General features: G+C 32.0%; 1 protein-coding gene across 1 annotated transcript in view; it reads right to left on the bottom strand.

Annotated features, from left to right (window-relative positions):
• ERGIC2 (ERGIC and golgi 2) overlaps positions 1 to 12,544 on the bottom strand; it is a 42,258-nt gene that overhangs the window by 18,955 nt on the left and 10,759 nt on the right. Inside the window, exons 3-6 of the mRNA XM_052640424.1 lie at positions 12,429 to 12,537; positions 10,529 to 10,575; positions 8,946 to 9,016; positions 3,940 to 3,980 (exon numbers count right to left, since the gene is read on the bottom strand). Coding sequence (XP_052496384.1) covers positions 3,940 to 3,980; positions 8,946 to 9,016; positions 10,529 to 10,575; positions 12,429 to 12,537 — 268 coding nt within the window. The remainder of the gene's footprint in view (positions 1 to 3,939; positions 3,981 to 8,945; positions 9,017 to 10,528; positions 10,576 to 12,428; positions 12,538 to 12,544) is intronic.

Here is a 12,544-nt window from a genome sequence, read left to right as displayed (position 1 = left end):
TGGTTTTTCCAGCAGTCATGTATGGATGTGAAAGTTGGACTATAAAGAAAGCTGAGCATCAAAGAATTCATGCTTTTGAACTGTGGTGTTGGAGAAGGCTCTTGAGAGTCCCTTGGACTGCAAGGAGATTGCACTAGTCAATCCTAAAGGAAATCAGTCCTAATATTCATTGGAAGGACTGATGCTGAAGCTGAAGCTCCAATACTTTGGCTACCTGTTGCGAAGAACTGACTGACTAGAAAGACCGTGATGGTGGGAAAGACTGAGAGCAGGAGAAGGGCAAGTTCGGATTGCATCACTCACTCAAAGGACATGAATCTGAGTGAGCTCCAAGAGTTGGTGATAGACAGGGAAGCAGCCGGGCATGCTTCAGTCCTGGGCTGCAAAGAGTCAGACAGAACTGAGCAACTGAACTGAAAAGTGGAGATGACTGGGGTATAAATCCACAACAAGAGCATCCAATTCTCAGTACAAACTAGGCCACACTGAAATTTAACATCCCCTGGTATCTGCCTTTCCTGAAGTAACCTGAACTTTATTCTATGACATGATCATTTTAAACAAAATATTACATTCTACCTATAATTTTTAAAGAGTATCAGCATATAGGGTATAGGATTATAGAGAGCTTAGTATACATTTGAGAACTCATGCTTAGATTTTCTTTTTAAATATAGTCAAAATAAAACAGAGTTGCTTGAAGACATTTTTTTAAACTAAATTCTTACATTTACAATAATTTATGAAATTACTTATTCTGAACAAGACCAAGAATAAAAGTATTACTTCTATTTCTACCATTTTCAACAATAACTTCATCTCTTTAGATATAATCCTATTTCACCTACTTTAACTCTGTATCTTTATATAACTAACATCCAAAGCATCTATATTAGAACTCAAACTCAACTAGTACAAAATTTATAACCCAGAGGGGAAGGAAGGATGAACAGACAAAACAGGATTTTCAGGGCAGCAAAAATACAGATACTATAATGCTGGGTGTATGTCATTAGGTATCTGTTAAAACTCAAAATGCACATCTCTAAGAGTGAACTCTAATGTAAACTTCAGACTCTGGGCAATAAGGATGTATTCATATTGTGCATGGGCTTCCCTGGTGGCTCAGATGTTAAAGCATCTGCCGGCAATGCGGGAGACCTGGGTTTGATCCCTGGGTCGGGAAGATCCTCTGGAGAAGGAAATGGCAACCCACTCCAGTATTCTTGCCTGGAGAATCCCATGGACTGAGGAGCCTGGTGGGCTACAGTCCACGGGGTCGCAGAGAGTCAGACAGGACTGAGTGACTTCACTTTCATATTGTGCATAAACTGGAAGAAACGTACCACTCTGGTGCAAGATATTGATAATGGTGGAGGCCATGCATATGAAGGGACAGGGGATATTTGGGAACTCTACAGTTTTCACTCAAATTTGCTGTGAACCTAAAAATACTCATAAAAAGTTTTTAAACATATATAAACATACATAAATAATTTTGAAAAATTATAAACAAAGAAGCACCTGAAGAAGCAAATATAAATCAGAATATACTTTATATCCTATCATGATACAATAATAAACATTTTCTAGAAGGGCAAGTGAGAGATAAAGATAAAATACATATGCATCACCCACTGAGGACATTGGTAAAATAGGCCTAGTTAAAATAAAAGGTCATTTTTACACTGTAAAATCAGTAGAAATAAATAGCTGTCATTAGGAAGGCTATGTCCAGAGTTTGAGATTTACTACTTCAGGAAAAAGATTAGTTGGGATCCTATATATTTAAGAAAGCAGAAGAGCTGAAAGAAAACTTAAGTATCTTTAGCAAATTCTGCAGGAAAAGAACATTTTGGTATGCACATTATTTAGGTTGTTAGGCCCTAGGCATCTCTAGTCCATTCACAAATATTTGTTTGGAAGCAGAACACAATAATTTAGGAAGCTTCAAGAGGTCAGATTTCATCTTTAGATGTATGCATGTACAGAGACTCAAAAACTTTGTAGCTAATGCTAGCAGAAATTGAAACCTTCATATTTTTGTATGTCATGTATTTCCAGAGTTCAACTTTTACTGCTTGGGCAGTGGGAAAAGAGCTTGATGACAACAAACCATATGTGTGTGTGTGTGAGCCTCAAATAGGCCAGTAAAAACCCGAGCTAATGTTCCATAGATGAAGGGATATGAAAAAGTGCACTATGATGAAAAATGGAAAACTGTACGCTGGAACATATTTATAATTTTAATAGTAAAAACACAATCTTGTCTCTCACTTATTACTAGTTTTGAACACTGAATAAAATTCCAGATGAAAGCAGACATAACTTTTAACATTTCTAGAATAAAGTAATATATTTCATTCCTGGACAGCTCTCTACTAAAAGCACTAGAAGCCCAGAGACACCTAATGTTAAGTTATTTTGTTCAACTACATTTGTTTCAACTTTAATTTTAAAATCTCTCCAAATGATGAAAGTGGAAATTAAAAGAGAAAGGCATTTGAAATGAACCAATACTTAGGGACTAGAAAGAAAGAAAAGGATGAGTAAAAAAATTTATTTTTAATAAATTTCTAATTTATTATTAAATTTCTAATTATTATTTTTAATAATTTTCTAATTTTTAAGTTAGATAATGCCTTTTTATTTATTTATTATTTGATAATGCCTTTTTAAACACAAGACACAGACTAGAAACCAAAAAGAAAGGACAGAGAGGGAATGCAGTAACCATTTACCATAAAAAAGTAATTTCTTTAATATACAAAGAACTCTTTAAAGGTAGTAAGAAGAAACCCAATGACCAAGCAAAATGGGCATATGGCATGAACAAGGAGTTTCATACAAAAATACAAACGGGGAAAAAAAAATGAAAGATATTCAGCTTATTTATAAAGAAATGTTAATTTTAAAGTACAATATCATTTTTCATCCATCAAAATGGCAAAAATTTTTTTTAAAAAAGTGATTATACCCACTGTTGGTGAGGTTAAAGAAACAAGTACTCTCACATAGTTGTGGAGTATAAATGAAACTATTTGGGGAAGATACTTGGCATTATCTATCAAAATTTTTTACCAATCTTACTGAGATATAACTAGCATATAACATTATATAAGATTAAGGTATAAACATATATACGGTGAAATGATTACCACAATAAGTTTAATTAACAATCACTACCTCATCATTAGAAATGTTTTTTCCTTGTGTGACAACTTATCAAAACATTAAATATTATCTAAAAGAGAAATTTCATTTCTAGAAATTTTATATACATATATTCACACAAGAACATAAGGAATATATACATATATTCATATGAGAAATTATATTCAAGAATTTTCACTGAGCATTGATATTAGCAACCTGTCAGCAATCTAAATGTCCATCAATAAGTATCCAAAAATTATTATAGCTTGTGAATAAAATATACCACTGTATATACTTAAGTGGGAAGATGTCCAAAATAAAAGGTTAGGTTGGAAAAAGCAAGCTATAAAACAGATGTAGTGAATGACCCCATTTGTATTAGGAAAAAAGGCATAAGCAAATATGGCCACATGCAGAAAACTGGTTATTAGCACTCGTCAGTGGTACTAGGTTTAGAGAATGATGAGGAGGCTTCGATTTTCATGTAATATCCTTTATATTCAAATTTGATCATATATGCTTTTAAAAATATTTAAATAGATAATACAATTTTAAATGTAAAATAAAATGTATTTATGGTTCGAAGTGGATTAGAGAAAAGATATGACATTCCAAAGATTGGATAAAACTTTTGAAATTATAAAGACTGTATTATATACTGTATTCTGTTAATATTTCATTCAAACAAATGCCTAGAAGAATCTATAAATAATTCACAGTAGACAAAATAAGCAAAGCAAGATCTAGATTTCTATGAACCACAATACTTTGTTTAGTTATTACCTCTGCCACTCTCTTTGCTGTGGTGAAAGATCAAATATTGCCTGAAATGAAGCAAAACATAATCACCAGAACTGTCAATTTCTCCCGGCTTTAATATCATAATTTAAAACAATTTTCTTTGAGCAAGGAACAAATTTATAGTGCCGTTAAAAACAAGTATTCGTAATTTACATTTAATCTTCCATAAGTCAAACTAATAAGTTTAAATATAAATATATAAATTTAAAAACACTTATACTCAAAAGTAGTATATAGAAATTTTACTAACTGCAAATATTTTCCTGTTATAAAAACCTACATTTATAGGAATGGATACAATGCAATCTATCACATGTACATAATGGTAATTTAGGGCTTAAAATCATTTACATGATGCCAGCAAGAAACTTAAGCATTTAAAAAAGAAGAAGAAATGAAAAACTCATACAGCTCAAGTATAGTATTCAAGCATACAAAGCCTACGTTTCTGTCATGGTATTTTACCACGATAAAATCAACAAGTTTTGAAACAAGCTAAACAATGTCACTGTAATTCCCAAATGTATTAACCAAAAGAATAATTCAAGAAATGTTACCTAGGTACTATAATCATCAATTCAAAGACAAATTTTGTTATTTTGTAGACTCAGAGGGAAACGGGCAAGCTCTCATGGTTTGTGGCAATACCCATAATTTAATTTTCCAATAGCAAGTCCACCTTTGATATTTATAAAGACAATTCATAACTAGACATATTAATTCTATGTTCTAACTCATCATTATTATTAATGATGCCTCCATAACATGTCCTGACCTACTACTCTCTCTCTACAAATCCCTGGTCTCAACCCCCCATTCCATCAAACAGCTCTAACTCTATGCCTTTGGTTATTTAATTATGTTAACCTGGAGCCTACCTCTCCTGTAATTGTGACCCTAAAGTCAGTCTAAATTCTATACACCATTTGTTCCAGGTTAAATCACCCCCTTCTTTCTGATTACAATGAAATCACTTTGGTTACTCCTCCTGCAACCTTTTCACACCATGGCACACAGAGAAAATGCTAACATCTAAAAAACACACCAAGGCAAACGGATGAGGCTACACGCACCTGCTCCCCAGTTACTTTGTGAATAAAACTGTTGATAGCAGGGACTGCAATTTTTCCTTTGGTATCCCCAAACTGCTCAACATAGTGATTAACACAGCAGGTAAGGAACCACAGAGTGGCTTTGTGTTAGGCCACATGCTACTTAAATTATTATCTCAATCTTCATAACAATCTTGTGAGTTTATTATTCTTTTATATATATAAAAGAACTCAAAAGGTTAAAAAATTTTTTCAAAATCACAGGTAGTAAGGGTCAGTGTATAAGCCCAATTCTCAGATTTTTCACTTTCTCACATCCCTAAAAATGGTTCTTTTCTTTAAACAAATAATAGCTATCACATAGCATAATGTGATCATGGTTTAGAAACTTATAAAATTATTAGAATTAAGTTTCTATATTCAGACTGCATATTAAAAGAATGAGTGAAAATTTAAAAACAAGTAAAAATTATCTCAAATAATTTTACATTAATAATAATTCTGAAATATTTTAATATAAATTAGGACAAGGGAGTGAATACTTACCAGAAACATTGTTAAACATTTTAAAAATTACTGATAAAAAGCATACAATTTTTAAGTATACATATAAGAAGTATACATATTATTAAGTTTCTAGCTTTATGACTAAGACATGACTTTTATTTCATGACAGTTAAAATAAAACTTTTCTATTTGCAGATGATGGCCAGAATGGCAGAAACTGTTACAATGGAATAATCAATAATCTTGCCACAATTACATAATTCTAACATATCCATTAGAGTCTAATATCTGTAATGCGCTATGCTTTACATTTTGTGAACTATAAAAAAAGAAAAATATCAAGCAATTTCTTCTCAGGAGTTTAGCATCTAGCTAGAGAGACAAGCTATCCAGAAAAAAATGTACATGAAAAAAAAATCAGAGACTTAATAAATGTAAAGAGTGACAGACACTCAGAATATGGAGACTGCTAGAAAATAGCATAAATAAATTTCAGAGGATAAGCTCAAGATGATATTTCCTCAAATCCTCACAATGCTTAAAGAAACAGAAAAATGAGGACACAAACTATATCATTGTTTTGAATTATTTTAAATTAGCATCCACCTGCTGGAAATTTTTAAAAACTTATGCAAGACAGCATACAAGGGAGACTAAATTGAGAAAATAGCCCAACACATAATTAATTTCATGAGATAAGAAAAGTTCATGCAAGCAGCAATTAAATTGCCAATTCACAGTAAAAGGGGAAACAGGTGATAAAAGACAATAACACACTTGAGGAAAAGACAGCGTCCATCCTAAGAACACTTTCAATAATTCGATCAATGCCAGAGACTGAATTCCACAGCAGTATTACTCCCAGCTTATATGTGACCTGGACAGTAATATCAATTAAGCAAAATTACTGCCACAGCTGCCGGCTAACGAAGACAGTCACACCAGTTAAACAAAAAAGGAATTACCTTAGCTAAATTTACCCCATCAAAAAAGAAACACGGAAAAGAAACACTGTGGTGCCCTAGTGACGCACTCTGCCATCCTGAACCCAGTGTGACTTCTTCCTTTCTTTTCAAAAACTTCCAAAGCTTTAACTTTACTTAGAAGAAGCATAGCCTATTGCAACTCTCAATCAGTTATTTGGCCATGCATCTTCCCATCCAAAAGAAGAACAAGAAAACAGACAAAAAAGATTCATTAATTTGAAGGACGTGGTCAATCTGAGGTCCAAGGCCTAATTTTCCTCTATGATACCATTTCTAAAAATAAGAAGAAAAGTTTTTCTAATATCTCTCAATGAGATTTAACATCATGAAGATAGAAAAAATAGAGTGATCTGCAATATATTAGAGGTGGGAAGTATACATAATGAAGGCATTGAAAAAAAAGATTGATTCAGAAGTCAGAAGCAAAGTTCAAAATATTCATCTTATGCAGGAGTTGATAAAATATTGAGAACCACTCCAGGAAAGTCAACATCATTTGATAAGAATCTTTAAAAGCAGAAGCAAAAGTATTACTCTGAATGTCTTTAAAGCAAACCAACAACCAAAAAAAGACTTAAAAATTCAGATCACTAATATCACCAATAGCCAAAAACAACTAAAGGAGATCTACATTTGGATATATAGGATAAATATCTGAATTTCAAAAGTAAAGGAAAGAAAGCATGTAAGTAGATAAATACATTCCCTACAAGGAAAAAAATATTGTGCCAGAAGGCAATAAAGGAATGTCCACAAAGCTGAGTGCAAAGTATCATAAAGCAAGAATTCTATCCTCAGCCAACTTTACATGTATGAACAACGGAATGACAGAATGGCAGTCTGTCACAAAACATAATCCACATATTCCTAAAAAAAAAAATTTATTTTATACTGGACTATAGCCGATTGACAATGTTATGATAGTTTCAGGCGGACAGCCAACGGACTCAGCCATACATATACATGTATCCATTCTCCCCCAAACTCCCCTCCCAACCAGGCTGCCATATAACGTTGAGTAGAGCTCCCTGTATTATAGGGTAGGATCTTGTTGTTCATCTATTTTAAATATAGTAGAGTGTACATGTCCATCCCAATATTCTTTCTGTGATAAAGAAGCCACAAAAAGTCCCTTAAAAAATGATAAACAAAAATAAACAAAGAAGTGTAGAAAATAAAAGCAGTAAAACTCAGTGAAAGTTGAAGAATTATTCCTAAAATAGTATGAAATGTAATAAAAATGTGAACATGCCTGACAATAATCACCACCCAAACTTCCAGATAACAGTATGCAGTAACATGGTACCTGACTTTGTAAGGTAACTAATCTCATTAAAAATTACTGATATCAATTTTTTGAGTGGAGTAAAGGAGTTAGGAAGTAGAGAGATTCAGAGTGACACTAACAAAAGTTACTTTTTCTTTAGAAAACTTTATTTTAAAAGTGTGTATGAAAAGGCATAAATACATTTTATTGCTATAAACTAAAAATAACTTGGTAATCAAAACTAACCTAAGGGCTTCCTTTTTCTCCTCCACACATTCAGTTACTTCTAATCCTCCATCACCTTTAGTCTTCACTTTCCAATTTTGTTTATAGAGAGTTCACAACTGTCAATGGTAAACAAAACAACTCAAGAATGGATGAGTAAACTTAAGTACCACAAAGCCAACAGAGTAGCCAGCAGGCAAACTAGCTGGGAGTTCTGTACGTTCTTCTCTGAAGCTTCTTTAGGCCTAGTTCTGATCAGGACCTGTTATTACCTGCCCCTGTAATGTGATATCTGCCCCTATAATGTGCTGGTGTCTTCTGATAAATTAATTTTATTACACACAACTTGTGCAATGAAAACGATAATAAGACAATGTCAGTATTTCACCAGGTCTGGGAAATGGAGGTGTGAAGGTAGGTGAAAAAAAGTAAATGTATATAAAATTCTCCTCTTAGATACTGCTTCATTCTTGATTACAGGAGAAATGTAGCTCAGACGTTTTTAAGGACTTAAATCTGGTAAAAGAAGAATACAAATAGGACACAGAATTTCTAAATCATCGGAAAAAAAGGAATGTCATCACTCTAGCAACTGTATAAATGAGATAAAGAACTGTTAGGAAGAATTAACAAAAAATATAAAATAAGTACAAGGTTATTGTTATAGAGGCTTATCCAAATGCTAACAATAGTTATCTCAAGGCTTTAGTATCAAATATAACTTTTTTCTTCCCCTAAATGTTTACAAAGGAAATGTATCACTTTTATTTTCTTGTTTTATTTTTTATTGAAGTATAGCTGACTTACATTGTCATTCATGACTCCTGAATTAAGAAAATGTATTTTTTTAAAAATTAGCTCAGACAAAACTAAAAGCAAATATTAAAACTGTTTTCAAGGGAAAAATTCCTCAAAGCATACAACTGAAAATGACATGTGAATCAAACTTACTGGTTCATAAACTAGACCATCTGCAGATGCAACCATTGTTTCTGCTAAATCCAATACATCTGCTCCAACATCTGCATAAAAAAAAAATTGGAAGTTTTATATTCTATGCTCAGAACCAAACTATGTGATATAAACTAACAAACTAAGATGAATAATAGAAAACTCACAAATATGTAGGATCACTTTCCTATACCGCTTATTTATTCAAGTTAAAACAGTAGTATTATATAGTTTTGGTGGAAATAACTTCAAAAATTAATAATGCTTTTTCTACTTTTTACTCGGTAAGAAAGATGACTTGGAATCTCACAGTAAAAATAGTATAAACTTAACTGAACTGAAGAGCTTTGCAAAAATTAGCAATAAACTAATCACAGTATTAAATGGCTGCTGAACAAAATATTAATGACTAATTATTTTTAGAGATTAAAAAAAATCTTAAGGCAAAGCTACTGATGACATTTAAATAGTCAACAAATAGGGAAAATTTATTTTGAAAAGGGTAAAATTTTATTGGTATTCAAACATCTATAATAAAGCAAAATATGATAATTCAGTATTAATACTAACTCAATAGTTTAGATACAAAATGTTTCTTTTATCTTAAAACCACTAACATAGAAAATATAAATGGAAAAGGGAAACAGATTTAGATGAAATCTCTTAGAAATGAATTTCCTTAATTGGATATAATGAGTTTACAACTTTAAAAACTTTTGTTTGAATTACTGAATTCTTGGTCTCTACTTTTCAAGCAGCACTTTACATACAATTTAAGAGGAAAAAGCATCCTCATTTCTAAGAGCAATACTGATTCAAACAGTATCTATCTGGAATAAAACCATTTTTTCACTTCTACCAGTATAATTAAGTGAAGCCAGTGAAGAAAACAGAAAACGGTACCACCACCATTAACTTAAAAGATTTGAATCTGTGTGCAAAAGTAAAAGTAAAGGGTTGTAAATTTAAACAGTAATAGGATATGTTTGTGGAAGGTGGGTGTAAAAACTGGTACTCCAAACAAGATATACCTAAACTAGAACTTTGACTTATCAAAATTTCCTCCAATTTTCTTTCATTTTAATCATACTAATGTAAAAGTTAAATCTCTTCATGGAGGAGAAATATAAAAAATACAAGCTGTGGAGAAAAACATTCTAATTTGCATTCTTAAATAACACTAGAACAGTATTTTACAATATCATAAAGGGAAAATAAAGTTAAAACAACCAGTATTTTTTACTTTTTACTAGCAATTATTTGGAGGAGGCAATGGCAACCCAGTCCAGTACTCTTGCCTGGACAACCCCACGGACGGAGGAGCCTGGTAGGCTGCAGTCCATGGGGTTGCTAAGAGACACGACTGAGTGACTTCACTTTCACTTTTTACTTTCATGCATTGGAGAAGGAAATGGCAACCCACTCCACTATTCTTGCCTGGGGAATCCCAGGGATGGGGGAGCCTGGTGGGCTGCCATGTATGGGGTCACACAGAGTGGGACATGACTGAAGTGACTTAGCAGCAGCAGCAATTATTTAACCATAATTTATATATGCATTCATCAAGTTAAAGATGTACTTACATTGACACTTCATGGCAACAGTAATATCTATATTGATTCTCAATTTGCTAAAAAATGAAACGGAAACATTATATTAATTGATCAATAAAACATGAGCAATAAAAATCAACTGATCTATGAAAAACTTGAACTTCACACAGAATATGTCAGTTAGAACTTGTATAGCATTTCATATGGCCAAAACAAAGGCTCTTCAAAAGTAACAATTCTATTTTGTAATTATTCCAAAAGCCATTCTGACTTACAAGTTTTAAACACAGTATCCTTTAATTAAATGGCAAGTTTACAACTGAGAAGTCTAAGCAACTCAGAAAAAAGTATTAACCTCTGTTTACATAAATCTTATATAGACTATGTGACTAAAGAATGTAAAACTTTCAAAATCAAAAGGTAGGAATTGAAAGTCTGTCTTCCCTTATCAAATAAATACCATACATCCAGCATTATGCCTGATATGCTACAAATAGCAAAATCTTTATTCTTTATCATGGACCTATAAAATGGACAGCTTCAGTTCTACAGATAAGCAATGGTATTTACAGAAGTATAAATGCATGCCTAGTTTAAGACCAGATAACCACTGAAGTGGCATACTGGAAACTAGGTCTGTATAAGTCAAAATAAATGTACCAAAATTACTAGAAAAAAAGAAATCTGATTCTTAAAGTTTTGCATGGCCTTTTAAAAAGACTCACTCAATGCCTTATTTTCAAATGATCAGTTCAAATTAAATTAATTTTCAAAAAGAATTAAGCACCAAAAAAACAGAATGAGTACAATCAGTATTAGTCCTGTCTGTCCTGTGCCTCCTATCAAAACTTTTTTTCACCCTAATAATTTTCATCTGGTTTCAACAGAGAGTATGGATTTTTAGAATTTCATGTAGTCTTAAAGTTGTCTAGAGTTCAGACTGTAGTCAAATAACCCTGGAGTTTAGGCTCATGAGATTTTATAGGAACCAGAAGATGAAGCCAAGTGGACAGGCTTCTGGGCATCCCCATTACACTTGAGGTGAACTACATGACTTCATTTGTAAAGAAGAAAAAGTGTTTCATTGGGGCTAAAAAAATAAATAAGAAAAATAACAAATTCCTTAAAAACTAATGGCATTAAGAATAATATTGACGTTACAGATCACAAAACTACGGCCCAAAAAAGCCAGCTATATGACTTGCCCAAGGTTACAAAGGACCTATTACAAATGTTGACTGACTGAATTCTCATCGATCTGAAGAGGAAAGTAGTATAAATATTATCCCCATTTTACAGAAAAGAAAACTGAAGCACATGCAGATATAGAGTTAGTCAGTTCTCGAAAGTCACACACCAAGTAACTGGCAGATCTGGGACTGAAATTGAAAAGTAAATGTTTCCTGCCATCTAGTGCAACCTACATGTTATAAACCTGTTATCTTCAATCAATTAAAAAATCCAAATGATATGAATAAAGTATGTTTGTTTCCTAATTAAGATACTATTATTTTCAAAGGCTTAAAAGTGATGTTTACCTTAAAATATAGTTTATACATAATTTACAACAATCAAGCTTTAAGTATAAACAATGTTACCATAATTTGTTTTCCAGCTCAGGCAGATCAGTAAGATATTTCAAAATCTAAAGAGTAAACAGTTTTAAAACATCAAACAATTTCCATCTTTTCAACTTCTAAGGAAAAATACATTCTGTTCTCCTAACCTTTTTAAACAAATATATGAACAGAGAACCTCTCTTTTATAATTTAACCAGTATTCAAATGATTCTAAAATATTTTACCTAATTCATAATGAGAATTTTTAAGGACTATTTCTTCAGAATTAAAATAAACTATGTATAAAAATTAAACCATTTTATTTTCAGAACAATAAATCTAAAGACATTTCAAAAAATAAAAGCAGTTACCTAGAAAAATCCTTGTCTACTTCATATTCATACTTCATCCATGTATCTTGATATACTGAAAATTCCATTATAGTTAATAAAGCCATAGTGGTAAATGCTATTAGAGAAACTGAGAA

This window comes from Budorcas taxicolor, chromosome 5 (assembly GCF_023091745.1).
Source record: "Budorcas taxicolor isolate Tak-1 chromosome 5, Takin1.1, whole genome shotgun sequence".
NCBI classification, from domain to species: Eukaryota; Metazoa; Chordata; class Mammalia; order Artiodactyla; family Bovidae; genus Budorcas; species Budorcas taxicolor.
Note: the sequence above shows the minus strand (reverse complement) of the source record. Positions and strands in the feature narration are given on the sequence as shown.